General features: G+C 35.7%; 1 protein-coding gene across 4 annotated transcripts in view; it reads right to left on the bottom strand.

The window, feature by feature from the left end:
* Positions 1-22,896, bottom strand: part of JAK2 (Janus kinase 2) — a 110,762-nt gene that overhangs the window by 27,300 nt on the left and 60,566 nt on the right. For all 4 annotated transcript variants that reach the window (XR_006654685.3, XM_071221554.1, XM_024554958.4 and 1 more), the window contains exons 6-10: positions 20,833-20,978; positions 8,735-9,056; positions 7,827-7,946; positions 5,350-5,507; positions 4,429-4,540 (exon numbers count right to left, since the gene is read on the bottom strand). Coding sequence is in view for 3 of the 4 variants with exons in the window: in XM_071221554.1 (XP_071077655.1) it covers positions 4,429-4,540; positions 5,350-5,507; positions 7,827-7,946; positions 8,735-9,056; positions 20,833-20,978 (858 nt within the window). In the remaining variant the exon portion in view is untranslated. The remainder of the gene's footprint in view (positions 1-4,428; positions 4,541-5,349; positions 5,508-7,826; positions 7,947-8,734; positions 9,057-20,832; positions 20,979-22,896) is intronic.

Genomic DNA, 22,896 nt, shown 5'->3' with positions numbered 1-22,896 from the left:
AAAACACAACTAAATATTGTGTTGGCCAAAAATGTTCATTAAGTTTTTTCCATACATTGGCCCTAGTAGTGCTTAGTCATCTTTAACTTCATTCAAAACAATTTTGTTAGATTGCATTGCGATATCTATTATATTAGCGTACATATTTTTAAAAACTTACCAAGGGAGTTCTGGTCAAGATGATGGCATAAGTAAACATGTCTCACCTCCTGGCACAACCTCATCAAAATAACAACTAAATTATAGAACAACCATCACTCAGAACCATCAGAAATCAAGCAGAATGGAGGTCTGACAACTACGGAATTAAAGAAACCACATCCACCCAGACTGGTAGGAGGGGTGAAGACACAGAATGCACTGGTCAAATATTCCCAAGTGGAGGATAAAAATTGGGAGGGATATCTCTGGAGTAGAGTCACAGCCTCACACCAGGTCCCCCAGCCCAGACTACGGGTGCCAGGAAGAAAGTCCTCATAACTTCTGGCTGCAAAAGCTACCGGGGATGGAGTCGGTGGAAGAAATTTCTGGAGTCCCAAGCAGTTCCTCTTAAAATACCCACACACAAACTTACTCAGACTCACTCCCTCAGAGCTCTAGCACTGGGGTAGCAGCTTGAAAGGCAAAAGTGTCATACAGGGAGAAATTGGAAGTGGCTGGCATCAAGGCAAGAGCTGGGGGATAGCTTTCTCCCAAACAGAAAGGTTGGCAGAGCTACAGAGCAGGCAGGTGGATATCATGTATGAGACTCCACTAACCTGACTAAAGGGTTTGCCCTACCCTGGAGATCTTTGTCCCACTCAACTTGAAAGTATTAAGAGTAGCTTTCCCTTATGAATGGCTGTCTTGGCTCCAGCTTCACAACTTCCTAAATTCTTTCAAACAAGCAACGACTGGCCTCAGTGAGCACCCAGTCCCTGCCATACCTCTTGTTAAGTGGCTCTAGGCACAGCACTAACAGCAGCCAGCCTAGATTTACAGATTGGCTTTGCCTGGGAATCTCCAAGCCCAGCACAAGTAGCAGCCACCTCAGACTTCATTATAGTTCAGGTAAGGTAGCCTGGGCAGAACACAGGTGGGTGGTGGCTGACCTTGGCCTGCCACCACCCAGGAAACCCCAGGGTCTGTGCACCCAGTCGACAGCTATAGACCATGTCGGAGCACTACAACCCTGCCCCCTGCACAGCTGATCTCCACTGAGGGTGGAGATTGGCAGTAAGTGGTCACAGACAATCTTGGAAACTTACTGGCCTGGGTAAATTCTTCCCATTGACCTGCCAACTGCAATCAAGGATCTACTACAAGAGAAGAGTGTACTCAGCCCACATAGAGGGCACACCTAGAGTACTCAGCTTGGGTAATAGAGGAGACTGTACCACTGGACCCTACAGGACACCTACTACATTAGGCCATGCTACCAAAACACAGAATCAAAGCAGCTCTACCTAATACATAGAAACAAACACAGGGATGAGAAAAAGAAACATGGCCCAAATGGAAGAACAGATAAAAACTCCAGAAAAAGAACTAAACAAAATGGAGATAAGTAATCAATCGGATGCAGAGTTCAAAACACTGGTTATAAGGATGTTCAAGGAACTTAGTGAGGACCTCAACAGCATAAAAAAAATGAAGGATACACTAATTGAAACAAAGAACAATTTACAAGGAAACAACAGTAGAAGTGGATGAAGCCAATAATGAAATCAATTTTTTGGAAAATAAGGAAGCAAAAAAACCACCAATGAGAACAATGCAAGAAAAAGGAATCCAAAAAAGTGAGGATATTGTAAGGAGCCTCTGGGACAACTTCAAGTGTTCCAACTTTCAAACCATAGGGTTACCAGAAGGAGAAGAGAAAGAGTAAGACATTGGAAATCTATTTGAAAAAAACAATGAAAGAAAACTTCCCTAATTTGGTGAAGAAAATAAATATGCAAGTCCAGGAAGCCCACAGAGTCCCACACAAGATGGATGCAAAGAGGCCCCCTCCAAGACACATCAGAATTAGAATGCCCAAGGTTAAAGATAAAGAGAATCTTAAGAACAGCAAAAGAAAAGCAGTTAGTTACCTACCGGGGAGTTCCCATAAGACTGTCAGCTGATTTCTCAAAAGACACTTTGCAGGTTGGAAGGAGTTGGCAAGAAATATTCAAAGTCATGAGCAGGGACCTATAGCCAAGATTGCTCTATCCAGCAAAGCTACCATTAAAATTGAAGAGCAGATAAAGAGCTTCCCAGACAAGAAAAAACTAAAGGAGTTCATCATCACCAAATCATTACTACATGAAATGTTAAAGGGACTTATTTAAGAAAAAGAAGATCAAAACTATGAACAATAAAATGGCAATAAATACATACTGTCCACAACTGAATCTAAAAAACAAACTAAGCAAACAGGAAGAACAGAGACAGAATCATGGATACACAGAGCGTTTTGATGGTTGCCAAATGGGAAGGGGTTGCTGGGGAATGTTTGAAGAGATGAGGGGATTAAGAAGTACAGAGTAGGGAAGTATAGGGTAATTACAGAATAGCCATGGGGAGGTAAAGCAAAGTATAGGTAATGGAGTAGCAGAAGAACTTATACTGTGTGGCCCATGGACATGAACAATGGTGTGGGGATTGCCTGAGGGAGAACAGGTTGCTGGGTGGAGGGGGGAAAAGGAGGAAAAACTGGGACAACTGTAATAGCATAATCAATAAAATATAATTTAAAAATATCAAAATTGGTGAATCTTTCTGCAGCCACTTTAATATTAATGATGGAAGGAAATATGCAACATTTTCATCACATTATGCTTTATTATTTTGAGAAAAGTAAAAACATAACTGAAATGCAAAAAAAGAATTATGCAGTGTATGGAGAAGGTGCTGTGACTAAGTGAACGTGTCAAAAGTGGTTTGTGAAGTTTCTCGGCACTACTGACATTTTGGCCAAATAATTCTTTGCTGTGGGGCTGTCTTATACATTGGAAGATGTTTAGCAGCACCCCTGTCTAGAAGCCAATAGTGGGAGATAGCCTACATACTCAAAATATCCAAATCAACAAAGTTATTGGTGAAAATGAAAAATATGTCTTATTTTATGGAAGAAACTAAACAGACTTTTTGGCTAACCCAATACTTCCTCAAAGTCAACCTCAAGTCCTTCCTATACCAAAAGATCTTTGTTAACAACTGTAACCTTTTCTGTTATTATCTCTATTTGCCTACATTGAATAATTACAATGCTCTTTTTAGTATTTTTGGTATATTTTCTTATTTTCCAAAAGATGAATTTCTTGAAACAGGTCTAGGTATCATACATTCCCTAATATATAACAATATGGTCATTTTCATTTGAGAATTGAATATAATGAACTGCCATAATTATAGCAAGAAAATACTATACAGAGTATTCTAAAATGCTACAGTTATGGAGTAACCTACCTTCTGTTTTTATGGATAATTAATCCACCCTACATATGCTAAATATAAGATGGTTGTATTTTATCAAACTTAAAATAACTGAATAGTAAAATCATTACTTTCTCTATGTTTAAAAAGCAAGATAAATTTTGGAAGCTGATATAAAGGTTCTCAAGATTTATACCATGAAACTGCCTTATAAGTGATAGTATCTTTTTAGATAATTTAGGACAGTGAACAATCTCAGATGACATCCTAAATAATCTGAATTGACAGTGAGGTTTCACTGCAGTTTTATGCTTAAAACATAGATTGTAGCCATGGCCAGTGTGGCTGAGTTTGTTGGAGCATTGCCCTGTAAACTGAAGGGTCCATGGGTTCAATTCCTGGTCAGGACACAAACCTAGGTTGCAAGTTCAGTTCCCAGTTGGTGACCAGTTGATGTTTCTCTCCCTCCCCTTCCCTCCTTTCCCCTCTCTCTAAAATCAATGAGTATGTCCTCGGGTGAGGATTAAAAAAACAAACAAACAAAGAAACATACATTGTAGATCATTACTCTCAATAATGAAAAACCACTAGTTACAGGTAAAAACTTTTGTTTATTATTGCCCTACTTCACTCTAGTTTGGTAACCATTACTAGTAAAAGGAAAGTTTGCTTCTTATTTATTTTGTTCCACAAGATTTGGTGAAGATTTTCATTTTTCTGAAAAAAGAGACTTTAAGAGACTTGATGCAATTTTACACACTTGTGATACCCAAACATCAAAAAATTAAATTCTACATAAAAGACAGAAAGACATTATAAACCATTTTATATTTTTATATAAATCCTAGGAATTATATCTTGTTTATTATATATGCAGAATCCCTGAGGTAAATGAAATATTATTATGCTAGTTACATCCAAAGCCATAATTCAGAGTACTAAAAAGGAAATATAAAGGTAGATAAACACAAAAGGGAAATTATATGGACTGAATAAAGATGTCACCATCAATTAATTTGACATACTAACCTCGACAGCAAAAGTCAAAAAGTATTTATTAAACTCCTTAGGACTGCATCGAAGTACATAGAGTCCAGTCTGATTACCTGCTTTCTTCAGTTTACTTATGGCGAAATCCATCCTAAAGGTAAAGAAGTAATGTGAATGATGACACAGCAAGGCGCCATGCAAAAGATCAAAAGCCAAATCTAAAACTCAGAAACTTTAGAAGTCTCCTCTACTTTGTAAGTTTATGAATAATCTTGTAATGAAAAATAATGAAAGTTCAAACCAATTCAAGGGGCAATTATACTGCTTTAAAAATAAATAAAAGGACCCACAAAATCACAAAGAACAAGTCATTCATTTGAATTTTTTGCTTTCTGATTACAAACTTAGTATTTTAAAAACCATACTCACTCTCATAAAATGTAACTTAACTATGCAAACAACATATCATAAAACACTTTTGTCTCTTCTACCATAGCAATTTCTAATATAAAAACTTATTTTAATATTTAATGTAATACCAAAGTCTAGCAGAAGACCCATGACAAGTAACAAAGACTACTGACTTTAAAAATTTGCTACATGTTTTACTGAAGGTGTACATCTTGAAAGAAAGGTCAAAATGTAATCTACATGAAAGCAAGAATCATCTCTGTTTCACTTATCACTGTCTTATAACACACGTAGGCAACTAAACGTCAAACTTACACAAGTTAGAGGTATTGTAGATTCGGGTACAGGTGATAAATTATATCCTAGATAATTCTAATTATTATTTAACGTGATTGTAAATAGACTTTTATTACAAAAAACAACTTCAGTTAAGATTTTTTTTCTAAACTCCTAAACCTATGTATGTTACTCTGTTGTGTGAAACTTTCTTTGTAAATATATCATTTACTTTTCTAAAACTTTACTTCTAAAGTTTGTATTATTACTCACGAAATTGGGCCATGACAGTTGCTTTGTATATTTTCAAGCACCATTGGAGGGGCCACTTCTTTACAGAGGTAATGATGCGCATCTGCAGTTAATCTGTAATATCCATCAATTAATGACACAAAGGACAAAGCTTCCCTTAATGAGCTAAGTTCAATTTCCTAAGCAGAGAAGAGAAAAAGAAATATTAAGTATCATTTAAAAAGTCAACTGCAGGCTACATATTGCAAATTCTCTTCACTCCATGTGGTTAGAGTAATTCTCCTAAATTAATTTTCTTCTAAATTGCTCAAATGTCTTTTATGGTCCAGTCTGAATTATAAATTCTTCTGTTTAATATTTAAGACCATCTTGAATATGGGCTTGTCATGCCATTTACAGTTCATTGAACATCCATAATTTTACTATATATTCCAGTATCCCCATTAGAAAAATGTGCAGTTATCTCAGTTAGAAATCTCTCTAATCTGATATAAAAGTTGATATGAATTAGAAATAATGGGCATTTATTTTTATATACCGAATATACAGGTGATAAATTATGTCCTAAATAATTCTAATTATTATTTAATCTGATTATAAACAGACTTTCATTACAAAAAAAACAACTTAAGATTTTTTTCACTGATAAGTTAAAGTACTCATGCTATAAACTAAAATGTATATAGTATAAACTAAAATCATATATAGTTATGATATCATTATATCATACATACATATGTGAACATATAATTACTCTAAAATATAGCATCTTATTTATTGGGAAAATACCACAGCAACTTATCCTAAAATCAGCAATAAGAAAGCCTACTATTTAATAACATATCATATTGTATTATACTAACATAATGAAGCTATAGAAAGCATATATAGTAGAAAACTGGAAACAAAGAGATAAACTATCTCTATTGGGAGATTACATAACTGTATACTCAGGGAACCCAAAAGAAAACTATAAAACTATTATAAGAATAAGATAATTTATTAAGATTGCAGGATGCAGAAATCAATATCTTTCACACATAAAAAGTCAATTAAATTATATAATACAAAGTATAGCCCCATGTATAATAGCAACCAAAAAGCAGTATATAGAATTAAACTTAACCAAAAATGTACAAAATAATTTTTAGAAAAACTTCAAACCACTCTTGTGAGATACAACTTTCTACTTGACTATACAGAAGATTTACCATGTTTTTGAATGGGAAAACTCAACATCATAAAGATGTAAATATCCTCCCTAAATTGATTTTCTAGTTTGCCACAATCCCTAATATAAAAATATCAACAAGTACTGAAGGATGTACCCAGCATCTCAAGGCAAATATTAGATTGAGAAAACCAGGGATCCAACTTGGAAAAACAAGAAGATAATTTCCATGAAACACCAAGGTCTTTCTAAACTAGGCCCTAGAGCACTGAGCAAGGTGTAGGAAGTAAAACACACACACACACACACACACACACACACACATCCTTACCTTCAAGAAGCTCACAGTCTAATAGGGAGTAGCTGCACAGTATTAATCATATTTTTATCTAAGAACAGGAAAGCGTGCTGACTAAAATGAGTTGCAAGTTAGTTATAATTTTGGTAATATAAACTCGAAATGGCCCAAAAGGTACATACAGATACTTAAGTTAAATGACCAAATAACACTAATGTGACATTTAAGCCAGGATGTTAAGAAATATCTGAGTCAAAAAGAAAACAGCCAGATAAATAAGAAACTTTAGGGCAGAATATAAAGATTTTCATTTCTTTCCTTTCAATTAAAATAAGTGGGATTTCTGAAGATATTAAAGAAAAAGGATTAAATCTTTTTTTTAAATTGATTTCAGAGAGAGATGAAAAGGGAGAAAGAAAGAGAGAGATATCGATTTGTTGTTCCGCTTCTTTATGCATTCATTAATTGTTTCTTGTACTGCCCTGACCGGGATCAAAACTGCAACCTTGGAGTATCAGGATGATGCTTTAACCTATTGAGCCAAGCAGGCCAGGGCAAAAGGGTTAAATATTTTAGAATAAATCATGTCTTACAGTTGGGTAGGTCAGATTAGGGATTGGTTTACATTTTGTTATATAAATTCCCAGTGGAATTGTTTTGATTTCTTTCTCTCCTTCAATTAGGTAGTATGACTGGTATTATGCACATCTCTATTGGTAAAAAAGATTATAATCAGGAGTAAGAGCTATAACAGGAATTAGCACAACCCAGAGTGGGAAGAAAAAGAAACTGCTGCGTTGCTAATCATAAAAATGAGTGAAAAATACATTAATGTATAAGAAACTCTGTGGGAAGATAGTTTTAATAGTGATACAAAAATCTAGATGTAATAAAAAGCTGGCTAAACTGATATTTATGTTTAGAGCTATGTTTAAAACAATAATAAAAATTTCTGTAAGATAATAACTTGGTTATGAAGAATACTTTTTAAAACTGTATAACAATTATATAGTTATAAAGCAAACTTACCAGATTTTTACCATCTTGCTTATGGATAGTTACAATTCTGCTTTCATTTGAGACTTCTTGGTTTGCCTGCTTAATACTGACATCAATAATATCAGGAAAATCACAATATAACTGTAAATCCTATAATTAAGAGTATTTAAAATTAAAAACAGGTAGAATATATGGAGGTATTTTAAAACAAGACTTATGAAGGAGATTAACATTCATAACAAATTATTTAAAATAAGAAAGTATTGATAGCAACAGATAAATATTAAATGGGATTCTCTTCCCCAATAATGGAACCCTAGACTACACTGTATCTTGCTTTGATTTAAAAATGAGCATTAAATGGTGCCAGGAATCTGAGATGTGCTCTAGCTAGCACCCTTCAATCCAATCAACGTTAATAGCAACTACGGTCAGAAAACTCTAAGTTTACCATGGAGTGAAGACTAAAAAACTTTTAAATCTCTAATAATCTAAGAACAACACAGACATGAAACAGCTTAAAACTTATAATGCAATCCTAAAACAAACTAAATTATTTAACCGGTATACATCATCATAAAAATCAATTAAAATCAATATTGTTTAGGATATTAAATTTTATCACTGTGACTCCTAAGTCAATAATAGTAAAAGAAAACAAGGAGGCAAAACTACCTTTAAACATCACTTTTCTTAAACTATATGAATACTATGGCTAATTATTTTATCATAAAGAATTAAATTTTTTAAAAAATTTAAGAACAATCAGAAAAGAACTATACATATGACCTTGATGATTTCACACCATTAAAAATGTGTACTTGTATAAATGGGAGGAGAAAAGTACAAGGGCATGTTTCAAATGACTAAAATTATTTTGCTTCTACCACCATTCTACTTAAATTAACAAAGAATGAGAACATATCATTAAGGATTACCTGTTCTGTCAGTGTCTCACTTTCTTTATGTTTCCCTCTTGACCACTGAATTCCACCGTTTCCAGTTATTATAATGGTTGCAAAAATCTCCTCACCTGAAGGACCTCTTCCAGGTTCTTTTACTTCAAATTGTTCTGTGTAGAATGCAGACTGAAGAGTTTCCAGATTTATAAGATACTTAAGTTTCAAGTTTCTGGCAGTGGCTTTGCAATGGCTGAATTGCTCAATAAATCTGCGAAATCTGTACCTTATTCGCTTTCTTGTCAAAATATGATAGTCTTGGATCTTTGCTCGAACACATTTTGGTAAGAATGTTTTGTAGCTAGGGATAAAAAGCACACACAGCAAAACAAAACAAATTGGAATATAAATCTAAAACAAAATTAAAAGAAAAGTCACCACCTTTCCATGATAAATGCTATAAGCACACAAGTGGCAAAAGGTGACACAGTCACCAACCACATAATATAAAAACTTTCAGGCTTTGTGATGATGTGAATACACATGCAAATTCACTCTGAGTTATAAATGTTTAGGAGATGCTAATTTTCTTCCCCTAATGAAAGGAAGCTAGTCTAGTTATAATGGAGTCTCTAAAATTTGTTTTCACTGCCCTGACTGGCGTGGCTGTTGGTTGAGCATCATCCTACAAAGTGCATGGTCCCCAGTTGGGGCGCTAGTGAGAGGCAACCAATCAATGTTTTTCTCCCTGTTTCATCCTTCCCTCCCGTCTATAAAATTAATTTAAAAAATTCTTTTTCTCTGATTATGTCATATACCATTTTTTGGCACTGTGTTACAAATATTTCCTATCATGCTGTACACAAATATTTATCTGAATTCTGAAAATTGTTACATTTTGTTGAATGCTACTGTTGTTTGTTATTGAAACATACTTCTTTTGTATACATTATTTTCTTAGGCCAGCTTCAATAACTCCTGAGAATCCTTTTATATTCAAAACATTTTCATTTGGAAATACTCCGACCCTTTTGTACTTCCATCTCTATGTAAAATATCCTAAAGAAGATAGGTAACATTTCTCACCTGCCCAAATATCTAACAAATAAATAACATTTTATATCTGCAAGTACAACAATATTAAATTTCCATGCCTTTCACATATGCTAATCATTCTTCCCATCACCCATTCTACAAGGCTCAGCTCCAGCATTGTCAAATCCAGGAGACCTTTCTGGACCTCTGTGCCTACATTAGATGCCCCCTGCTTTGTCTGATAGCATCTGTGCACTGCTCCACAATACCATTTATAGCACTACACTGTACTTGAGAATTTACAGCAAGGGTTGGAGTGGCTGGTGCTGATGGCTTATTTTTTTTTTAAATGATTACACATAAAAAGTTTAATTCATCAGCAGTATCACTTTGTTTTTTTAAAAATTAATTTCATTTTATTGATTATGCTGTTGTCTATTTTTCCCCTTTGCCCCCCTCTGCCCTGCACCCTCCTTCCCTCCAGCAATCCCCGCCTCCCCTTAAAGGTTCATGTCCATGGGTCATACACATTAAGTTCTTTGGCTTTCTATTTCCTACACTATTCCTAACCTCCCCATCTATTTTGTACCTACCAATTACGCTTCTTATTCCCTGTACATTTTCCCCCATTCTCCCCCTTCATCTTCCCCGCTGATAATCCTCCATGGAATCTCCATTTCTGATTCTGTTCCTGTTCTAGTTGTTTGCTCAGTTCATGTTTTTGTTTTTGTAGGTTCAGTTGTTGATAATCCTGAGTTTGTTGTCATTTTACTGTTCATAGTTTTGATATTCTTCTTTTTCTTAGATAAGTCCCTTTAATATTTCATATACTAAAAACTTGGCAATGATGAACTCCTTTAACTTGACCTTATCTGGGAAGCACTTTATCTGCCCTTCCATTCTAAATGACAGCTTTGCTGGGTAGAGTAATCTAGGTTGTAAGTTCTTGCTTTTCATGACTTGGAATACTTCTTTCCAGCCCCTTCTTGCCAGCAAGGTTTCTTTTGAGAAATCAGCTGACAGTCTTATGGAACTCCTGCGTAGGTAACTCTCTACTTTTATCTTGCTGCTTTTAAGATTCTCTCTTTATCTTTAACCTTTAGCATTTTAATTATATCTTGGTGTGGCCCTCTTTGGGTCCAACTTCTCTGGGACTCTCTGAGTTTCCTGAACTTGTAAGTCTATTTTCTTTGCCAAATTAGAGAAGTTTTCTTTCACTATTTTTTCAAGTAAGTTTTCAATTTCTTGCTCTTCCTCTTTTCTTTCTGGTATCCCTATGATTTGGATGTTGGTACATTTAAAGTTGTCCTATAGGTTCCCAAGCCTCTCCTCACATTTTTTGAATTTTTCTTTCTTTTTTCTGTTCCAGTTGAATGTTTATTTCTTCCTTTTGTTCCAAATCGTTGATTTGAATCCCAGCTTTGTTCCCTTCCCTGTTGGTTCCCTGTATATTTTTCTTTATTTCTTCATTTCTTCATTTTATGGCTGTACTCAATCATTTCTCTGAGCAACCTGATCACCAGTGTTTTGAACTCTCCATCTGATAGGTTGGCTATCTCTGTGTCACTTAGTTCTTTTTCAGGAGTTTTGATCTGTTCTTTCATTTGGGCCATATTTCTTTGTCTACTCTATTTGGCAGCCTTTCTGTGTTTCTGTGTATTAGGTAGAGCTGCTCTGACTTCCCGTGTCAGTGCACCTGTTATACTGTAAGGGGCAAAGCAACCCGCTTTGCAGCTTTGTGGTGCTGTATGTGGGGGAGGCTTCAGAGAGGGGAACAATGCCAGTTGCGTGGCTCTCACCCCATTTTTAGTCACGTCCCCTACTTCCCAGACGTGACTGGTGCCCTTCTAGCACTTCCCTCATGCTGATTCCCTGATGGGTGAGTTTGTGTACATTCTAGGACCCTGTCGGCCCTTCAAACAGACTCTCCTGAGAGACTGGTGGTTTATTCCCTAACCTCAATCCCCAATGGTTTTTATAGCCAGAGGTTATGAGGCTTTATTTCCCAGCGCTGTTAACGCTGGGCTGTGTGGTCGGGCCTGGGACTGGGATTGCTTACTGCCTAGTTGTCCCTCCTAGTTTTTATATGCAGCACATGAATGTGGAACCCCTGTTCCACCAGCTGCCACAGCTGCCACATCACCACGTGTCCTCTCCACCCCGGCTGCCTGTCTCCACTCCTCCTACCTGTCTGGATGAATGTTTCTTCTTTAACTCCTTGGTTGTCGGACTTCCATACAGTTCAATTTTCTGGCAGTTCTGATTGTTTTTTTGTTTTTAGATTGGTTGTTACACTTCTTATTGTTGTGCTAGGAGGAGATGCATGTCTACCCATGCCTCCATCTTAGCCAGCAGTCAGCAGTATCACTGACAACTTATTTTAAAGATTATTTTGAGCTGACTGTTAAATAGCCATCATTAAAATTTAAATTATATGTAAACTTACTCATAAATCATATTAAAAATGTAGATAAGTACTCAAAACATATCACTTCCTAATTATTTTACATTTAAACTTTTATTTTACATTTTAGTACTATCTGTGCTTTTGAGGTTATGAGTGTCTATCATATATGAGTGGTGGAAAGATTTTGCTACTGCTCATCTCTTGCCAATTCTGCATTCAGTTAAGTCAGATTGATACCACAGGACAGGCCATGAACCAACCAGACCTTCCCCACCTCTCCTGTGAACTGGTTGTTAAACTTTTACCAGCGTACCACTTCTTACTCCCTTCCCCACCAGTCTACTGTAAGTCCCTGGAGGAACTCTCACTTTTGTACTCAAGTAGCCAGTGATGCTTGAGAAAGTCATTTGACAGTATTTGTGTTGCATTATAAATTCATAATCACCAATTTTAAATAGCCTTTCATACTTCCATCACTTTTACAACATTCCTCTGATCAACTAATTTTCCCAAGTCCCACAACCAAGCTAAACCTTCTCAAATTTCCTCAAACCTCAGCTACATCCCTCCTCACTTTCAGCTGATGGCTTCATCTCTTTCTGTTAAAAAAAAGAAAAAGTTTCTCTAAGTGAGTTCCCTCAATATCCTGCTGGCAAACCTATACACGTCTGCACTCATTTTCTCCTCCTCCATACCTGTTAAAATAAATGACGCATAAACCTGCTAGTTAAAGCCATACATTGCCAATACTTCCTAGACCCCATCTTCCTCTAATATACATTTACCTTCTGGGGACATTTACTCTACTTATTATTTCTCTTATATCTACATGTTTTAAAAATACTAATCTTCTTCCCATCCTAAGTGCAATTCTCTTTATCCCACATCTTCTCCAGCAACAGCCTATCTGGCCTCTTTTTGAAAGAGTTTATACAGCCATTTCCATCTTCCTGCCTTCCATTTACTGCTTAACTCACTTCAATTTGGCTTCTGCTCCATCATCCCATAGAAATTGCTCCTGCTAAAACCTATAAAAATTTCCATGTTGCTAATAACCCAAATTCTTGTGTTTATTTTTCTTGTGATTTTTCAGCAGCATCCAATACTACTAATCATTCTTTTCTTGAAACTCACTCCTCTTAGCTTTCCCGATTTTATTGTCATCTCTTTGGCTGCTTCTTTTCAATCTTCTTTACATGTTCACTCCCCCTTACCTAGTGATTAGATGTTAAAGTTCCTCAAAACTTAATTATGGGCCTTCTACTTATTTACACACATTCTCTTTCTTCTAGATACTCTATATGCAAATCATTTGATATTTCTATCTCTAGCCCTGACCTCCAAGCTCTAGACCCTAATCCTCCACAGTCAAGTCAATCTACCCATTTAATCTTGATGGCCCAAAAGCTCCTCAAACAATGTGTCAAACCAAACTCATGAGTCTCCCTAACATCCTTCCAAGATCCACCTTATAGCATTCCCTATCTGAGTAAACAGCACTAAAATTTACCTATTTCTGCAAGTCCCAGAAACCCAGGAATCACCCTTTATACTACCTTTTTCCTCAATCCCCATTATTCAATCCAACACCACATCCCCTTGATTTTACCTTCTGTATATTTCTCTTTTTTGCCCTTTTTTCTCAGGCTAACCCATTCAGCCTTATCTCCTGGAGGAACTACTACTCCATGGCCTTACTCTCTGATTGACTCTCATTTCCATTTACTCTTATCCCCCTCTGATTTGTTTTTTACAATGGAGTCATGAGGATCTTTTAAAAACACAAATATAATCATTTCATCCCTGCTTAATACCCTTGCTTGGTTTGTTAGTATTCTTAACCTTGACAACATGACTCTTAAGATTCTCCATGGTCAAACTCCTGCCTTATCTCCTACTAACTCTGAACCCTGACTGACTCTCTCCTGAGTCTTCCTATGGTTCCTTCTGCTACAACGCATTTTCCATCACTCACCTCTCTCCACCCAATAAATTCTACTCATTTTTCAGACCTCAAATCACATTCTATTCCTTTTCATAACAATTATATACTTGTAAATAAATATATGAAATTTAATAAAAGTCTAGATAGCACTTAAAAAAACCTCAGTAAATTTAGAATAAACACTGAAAAGAAGATTAAACATACAATCAGAATGCAAATCAAATGTCTATTTTATCTACTTCTGTCAAAAAAAAATTAGTTACCAAGAGCCTTACTAAATTTGGGATGTAATTTGCATAAACACAGGTGGTCATTTGACTTAATAAGCCTCTAGAAAACTAATTTTAAGAATAAAAAGAGGAGTTTAAGATAACATCATACAACAAATTTTTCCTCTTTAATTCCTAGAATAAAGGCCCAGACACCTTCTGGGAATACCAGAGGAGGGTGTGGTTCTTGAATAGGATGAATACCTTTCGGTGCCATGCTATCAGAACCAGACTTGCTGGAAATACTAAAATATTTCAAGAGACACAAGCTGATAACTTTTGAAACATAAAAAACATTTTTTCTGATGCTTCTCTTATATTGAGCTTTATAAAGAATACTAAAAGGCTCTAAAAGTCTTGAAATTGAGCTTTGCCTTAAACACTGTACTATATTTTGTACTGTAAAATGAAACCTTCATCTTATTACAATTGAAGTAAACCACTGGAAATTCTAGTACTTGCTTAGTTGTTTAGAAAGGGAGGCTTGGTGATACGAGGTATGTAGTTCAGTTGCTATATGAATAAGTGTCCTTGGCCCTGGCATAGTATTTGCAAACTCATCCATCAGAGTCTCCTTTAAACTCTTTCCATTCTCCAATTCTCTTCTTTCCACACTTTAGCAAATATAAGACTGTAAAGAGCAGATGAAGAATAAAAACAGAAAAATCTTATTTGTTTCCTTCACTTTCTATACTCCAACACCTAAACCAAAATATCCAGTTAGGGAATGAAACACAAAAGATTAAGTCTCTAACACATACACATGCACAAACACATATGTGCAGGTGCATGTGCACAGAGGCATGACTCACAGACACAGACACACCTGACACACAGGCACAGAAACAAAGAGATGCACCTTAAGTGTATTTTTTAAGTCTAGGAAAGGATATGTATTTTTCTTACACTAACCAGAGATCCACACTCTACTGGTTATTTATGGGAACAAAGCAGCTTATTTAATTCTGCTCAAACTAATCATTCATCTGTTCTTCCATCAATCCTGAATATTTTAACATTGAGTGGAGTTCTTTGATTATTTCTCAGAAATGAGCACTACAGGAGAATTCAGAAACCACCAGTGAGTTAAATTACATTAAGAAGGGAAGCAAAACAGGGATGGTTTTGCTTCAGGACAGGTATAAATTATTAATCTAATATTAAAATATCATGATACAAGACACAAGAGAAAAAAACAGATAAATTAGAGTACTTTAAAATTTAAACTTTTGTGTTGCAAATGATACTTTCAAGGAAGTGAAAAAACCTCTACAGAATGGGAAAAATATTTGTAAAATATATATATATAAAACTTGTATCCAGAATATATAGAGCTCTTACAACTCTATAATAAAAAATATTGAATTGTACATTTTCAATATGTAAACTTTATGTGAATTGTATCTCAAGAATGCTGTTTTAAAATATCTTGGAACTTTATAATGAATGTTTAATATTTAACAATTTTAAAAGTAAAGTAAAGAAAAATAGATGCAGAATTTTGCAGATGTATTTATTTCTTGATTAAGAGAAATACAATTACTAAACATTCACTGAGTTTAGGACACTAGACTTAATAACATGGGGAGAAGAAGAGAGGGCCTGACAAGTGACCTCAAAGAAACTACAAGATTGTATCAAAACTTTGGACAATATCAATGTCTGTAAAGCAGAAGTGTTCCAACATAGCATAAGCCTAGAGATGGCTTCATTTTTAGAAAATTCATTTTCAGTGGCTCAAATCTTCTCTGTCCTGCAACTGTGTTCTTTTCAATTCCTTCAGTTTCTACTAATGGTATGTAAGATATTCATCCCTGGACTCTATTCTCCTATGATCTGGCATATAGCAGGTATTCAATAAATACTGTTAAATGAGTGAATGAATGAATAAATGAATAAATAAATTAATACCCTAAGGAGTGTCTATCTGCCTTTTAATAAAGATCAAGGCCTTAGTGAAAACAAATGTTTCTTTTTCCTTTGGGATTTAAGATCTTCTAGATTCTTCAGTAAGTTCCTGTAATTACACCCTATGGCTTACAGCCTTAGGGTAAGGCCTAATGGACATCTGAAAGCAAAAGAAGAATACTTAAAACCAAAAAGGGAAAAAGAAATTGATACCCTGCAAATTGTGTATGAACTGTTTTGAAGGCACTCAAGAAAAAAGTGACTGAAGCCAATTATTGAAAAAATAATTTCAAGAAATAAAGGGAATTTTAATCAGCTTCATGACATCTTCAAACTTTAAATCTGGTATATACTATGTAAGATATATATATTCATTCTCCAATCTTAAAAAAAACCCAAAGCATTCATATACACCTTTAAAAAAGTAGAAGTTTCACAGCCATTAAAGCTGGGCTTATAGGAGTACAGTTTCCCTAAAAATTGTATTTGTGACCTGCGGACAAGATGGCAGGTAGGTAAACACAGTACTTGCCTACTCTCACAACATATCAAAATTACAACTAAACCATAGAACAACCAACATTCAGAACAACCTGAAATCTGGCTGAATGGAAGTTCTACAACTAGGGATATAAAGAAGGAGTCACACTGAGACTGGTAGGAAGGGTGGAGACACAGAACAACCTGGATGTACACCCACTGGGAGGTATGTCTCAGCTGTGGAGGTCCCCCCAAGAAGTGAGGTATCCTAGCCCTACACCAGGCCCACCATCCCAGGGTTCCAGTGCCAGGAAGAGAAATCCCAGTAACTTCTGGCTAACATTCGGTGGGGATTGAGGCTGAGGAGGAGAGAGGGATCGTGGAGTCCTAGGCAGCTCATCTTAAAGAGCCCATGCACGACCTTACTCAGATTCACTCCTTCTGAGCTCCAGCACTGGGGAAGCAGCTTGAAAAGCACCAGAGACATACAGAGAGAAACTGAACTGTTTGGCATTAGGGTGAGAGTTGGGGAGCAGCTTTCTCCCAGACAAAAGTTCTGGCAGAGGCCACTGTTCCTTTGATAAACCCTCCCCCCCACAGAGCTAGGAGGTGGGCACCATATCTAAGAATCCATCAACCTGGTTCACACTGTTTGCCCCAATCTATAATTCCCTGAGGCCCTCCCCCACCCAACTGCCAGGCCCACCCAAGCTGTTTCTAGTGGCTTTTCCATACAAAAGGCCCTATATAGGCTCATGCTTCAGAGTTTCTTAAAATCTCTCAAACAAGCAGCATCTGGCTTCAACATGCCCCATACCTCTCACTAAGTGGCCCCAGTCACCTAAAGTAGAAGTAGTCAGCCTTGGTTCATACCTAGGCCTCACCTGGGCACCTCCCAGGCCAGCACAAGCAGCAGCCATTTGCAGACTGCTTTGTAGCTCATGCCGGGTAGCCTCGGGCAAAATACTGGTGGTGGCTCACCTTGGCCTGCTCCTGCCTAGAGACCCTAGAGCCAGCACACCCAGCAGACAGTCTCAGACCACATCAAAGCATCACCACTTAACCACCTCCGTAAGCAACACATTCAAGAAGCAGACTCAGTGGGCATCAGAGCCACACTGAAATAAGTCCTACTCTGTGGGGTAGGCCCCTGCACAGCTGATCCTCCACAGTGGTAGGAGGTCAGTGGTGAGTGGTCACAACCAGTCCTTCCTGTTGACTGGTCTAGGAGTAAATCCCTCCCACTGACATGCCAACAGCAATCAAGGCTCAACTGCAACAAGAGGGTGTACACAGCCTACATGGGTGGCCCAGCTTGGGTCATCTGGGAGGATTGTGCCACTGGACCCTACAGAATACATACTACATTAGGCCACTCTGCCAAGCCTGGGAGACATAGCAGTTCACCTAATAAATAGAAACAAACACAGGGAAACTGCCCAAAAGAGGACACAAAGAAACATGTCCCAAATGAACAAACAGAATGAAACTCCAAAATAAATAAATAAAATAAACAAAATGGAGACAAGCAATCTACTAGATGCAGAGTTCAAATACTGGTTATGGGATGTTCAAGGAACTTAATGACACCTCATCAGTATAAATAAGGACCAATCAGAAATGAGGGATACACTAATGAAATGAAGAATAATTTACAGGGAATCAACAGCAGAGTAGATGAAGCCAAGAAGCTAATTGGCAATTTGGAATATAAGGAAGCAAAAACCACCCAATCAGAAGGGAAAAAAGAAAAAAGAATCCAAAAAAATGAGGAATCTCTGGGACAACTTCAGTCATACCAACATTCGCATCATGGGGTGGGGGACAGAAGGAGAAGATAACCTAATTTAAATTGAAAACCTATTTAAAAAAATAATGACATAAAACTTCCTTAACTTGGAGAAGGAAGTAGATACAAGCCCAGGAAGCATAGAGTCCCAAACAAGATGAACACAAAGAGGCCTACACCAAGACCCATCATAATTAAAATGCCAAAGGTTAAAGACAGAGACAGAATCTTAAAAGCAGCAAGAGAAAAGCAGTTTGTTACCTACAAGGCAGCTCCCATAATACTGTCAGCTGATTTTTCAACAGAAACTTTGCAGGCCAGAAGGGATTGGCAAGGAACATTCAAGTGATGAAAAGCAAGGACCTACAACCACGATTACTCTATCCAGAAAGCTATCATTTAGAATTGATACAGATAAAGAGCTTCCCAGACAAGAAAAAGTTAAAGGAGTCCAGCACCCCCAAAACAGCATTATTTGAAATGTTAAAGAATCTTCTTTAAGAAGGGAAAGGAGAATGATCAAAAATATGAATAAGTAATGGCAATAAATACATATCTATTAACAACTGAATCTAAAAAACAAAATATACACACAGAACAGAAATACTCATAGATACAGAGAACATTTTGATGGTTGCCAGATGAGAGGAGAGTTGGGGGGATGTGTGATAGAAGTGAAGGGATTTAGAATAATCATGAGGATATAGAGTACAGTACAGCATGGGGAATATAGCCAACAATATTCTACTAACTTTGTATGTTCTCAGATGGGTGCAAGATTTATTGGAATGAATAAAAAGAAAGTTAACTTAGAAAGTTAAGTAGTATCTAATCACTGGGTATACAACTGCAACTAATATAATATGTAACTGTAATCAAAAAATAAAAATGAGCCCTGGCTGGGGTGGCCCAGTGAACTGAGTGCCGGCCTGCAAACCAAAGGGTCACCGGTTCAATTCCCAGTCTAGGGCACATGCCTGGGTTGCGGGCTAGGTATCCAGTAGGGGGTGCTCGAGAGGCAACCATACATTGATGTCTCTCTCCCTCTCTTTCTACCTCCCTTACCCTCTCTCTAAAAAATAAATTAAAATCTTTTAAAAATAAATTTTAAAAAATACAAATTATTTTAAAATGGAGAAAATTGTATTTGGCATGATTGTCAATATTCAATGTGCAGAAAAATAATTTGGAGTGTGTGGAGTGGTTTACTTGTATAAGAATCTATTGAAATCAGTTATGAAATAAACAAGGTCTGAGAATCTAATGTACAACTTGGTGACTATAATTGACAAAAATGTATTATATAACTGAAATTTGCTAACGAGAATAGAACTTAAGTATTATCACCAAAAAATAACCCACAAAAAAAGATAAATATGTGAGGTAATGGGTGTATTTATAAACTTCATAGGGGATCCCTTCACAATGTGTATATGTATATCAAATCATCATGATGTACACTTTAAATATCTTACAATTTTACATGTCTATTATACTTCAATAAAGCTGAATTTTTTTTAATTTCCTGGAACACTTATAAAAATTCATATTTGTAGACTTCACTTCAGATTTACAGAATCCAAATTCTTGAGTTTGCACCCCAGAATCTTCATTTTAGGAGGAATCTCAGGTGATACTAATTTGAGTAAAATATGTACACTATTAGAGACACTCTGATTCAGAATTATTTATACAATGTGCAGATCTGCTGGCACAAATTATGTCTTCAAGTGGTCTTTTCAGGACTCTGGCTCCGCCTAGCCTTTTCACAATAAACAAATCAAAAAATAAATAGGTACTGAATGCCTATGATAATTTCTGTAGTACACCAACTCTTTCAATCATTTCTTTTAGTTACAAGATAAATAGGTACTTCTCAGACGCAATGTACAATATGATGACTACAGTTTATGCTGCTATATGGTATACATGAAAATTGTTAAGACAGTAGATCCTAAGAGTGTTTATCACAAGGAAAAAATATTTTTTTATTTCTACCCATATGAAATTATTAATATTTACTGAATTCATTGTGGTAATCATTTTACAAACATATAAGTCAAGTTGTTATCCTGTATACCTTACACTTGTACAGTGTTTTATGTCAATATTCCAATAAAACTAGAAAAAAAAAGTTTCTTTTATCTCACAAAATATGTGTTGTGCACAAGAAGAAAAAGTTACCCATAACACTTTTAATCAGTATAAAATAAAAAGTATGGGCAAACAGATTAAATACAAATAAAGTGCATAAAAACTCCAATAGTCCCCATTTATGTATATGGATTTGCAAAAGGAAATTACCTGATAGAGCTATAGATGTCCAGTGGGGTCTGATCCTTTTCTTTGGCTATTCTCATCATATCTAACACTGCCATCCCAAGACATTCTTCCTGTGTTTCATGAGTCACAGGTACTTTTATCCATCCATGCAAAAAATCATGACGCCACTAAAGGAAAAAAATGTTCAAAGGGAAATACCTCATAAGTTTCACTATCACATTTTAATCTACTACCATATTTCAACCTATAATTTTCAGAACGTATGCAATTAAAAAGAATGCCAACTCCCTAGATTTTCAATCATTTTGCCATAAAATTTTAGTAAAAGTTCTTTTGCAAATGGAAATTGGTTGAAATTGGGGTCCCAATTGTGGAATTGGGAACAATATATAGAGAGTACATATCTCAATCTATTTCACTGCTTACAGCTTCAAATTATATCTTCTACATCAAAACTACCTAAATTAAAATAGATATTAATTAAATATGTACTGAGTTCCAAATACATTGAAGGCATTATACTAGGGACTGTGTTGGATACAGTGTAAGATGTGGTCTCAACCCTCAAGGAGACTAACATCTAGCATAGAAGCTAAACATGTAAGTAGAAAATTATGATGCCAGGTACTGTATAGTAAGTGCCAGACAACAGATAGTTCAGGATTATATCCAGTTAGGGTAATCAGGGAAGGATTCATGGAAAATACAGTATTTCATGTATTCTTTGAAGATGAAGTAATTTTTGATGGACACAAAACACAGTGAGAAAATAGAAATGATACAAGAACAAAGCACAAGGCATGATCAAAGATTCAAACTAGTTGGATTGGGGTAGACAGTTCATGTAAGGGAATGGCGTGGATTAAAACTTGTAAAAGGAAGTTGGGGTCAGACTGGAGGAACCCATTAATGACCTGGTCCTAAAAGCAATAGAGAACCAGTTTCTTTAAGCCTGTTTTCTTAAAGCATCATGACTTTTTCATTGGTAGAAGTAGCAATGCTGGAAGTGCTTTAAGAAAATAAAGTGTATTCAGGAAAACTCTGTAAGAGACTGCTATAATGGTTCATATATGAAGCAATAAAGATCTGATGTAGGGAACAGAAGACATTAAAAGAATCTAAAAATTGATAACTTTATAAATATATATATAAAGAATAAAAAAAGGGGAAAAGAGAAATTCTAAGATTTTATGTGGATACTTGAAGGGATATGGATAAAATCAGATTGAACACGTATTGGGAGAAAGGAAAGAGTAGAACATGAAAAGCACCGATATTCTAAAAATAATAGCAATTTTCTTTATAAGAAATGTAAGAGATATAATATTAGCTGGAATGCCAATATTTAACCAAGGTTTTAAACTGGACATAAGAAAAATAGGGCTTTCTTCTATTTTTTTGTATTTATCCTCCTCCTTTTGATGTGATAACTTATTTCATGAAATTAAAGTTCTACATGCATTCTTTAAAAAATAAGTTTATTAAAAGAAATAAATATGAACTTAAAAGTAGGTTTGTTAACTTTCTATTAACTGAGAAAATATTTTTGTATAAGAAAATAAACTGTATCACTTAAAAGGCACAACAATGAAATAACCAGCGTTAACCAAAACAAAGGCCTAAATGTTGCCAATAAAAAACTAATTCAGGAAAGGAGCTGAATTTCCTTTCGCACAATTTCAAACACTTATTTCACAACACTTATTTTTTGAAAATGAACAAGTAAGTCATTCTGATTAAAAAGGAGCTACTAAAAACTGATGGCTAGGTAGATTTCTTTTTAATAGCGTGTGGTTTCCTCATATATAATATAGGACCAGTGAATAATAAATTCTATTCATGAAGATAGTCTGTGGAACTCACGCCCAAAAGACAACAAACATGAAAAATCTGTGAGAATAGCGCTAAGAACATAATCAACCAAATACCCATTAGAGAAAAGCTACAAGTAGAGTCCCAAATGCCAAAGCATGTTATTTATTTTAAACTAGCTTGCCTTCAATATCACAGAATGTACCAATGAATTTTCATTTCATTAAGACTGTAGAAAAGTAGTTTTTCATATGCGTGGCTGACAACATCTGA

This window comes from Desmodus rotundus, chromosome 1, assembly GCF_022682495.2.
Source record: "Desmodus rotundus isolate HL8 chromosome 1, HLdesRot8A.1, whole genome shotgun sequence".
Classification (NCBI taxonomy): Eukaryota; Metazoa; Chordata; class Mammalia; order Chiroptera; family Phyllostomidae; genus Desmodus; species Desmodus rotundus.
This window is presented reverse-complemented; position numbering and strand designations above follow the sequence as displayed.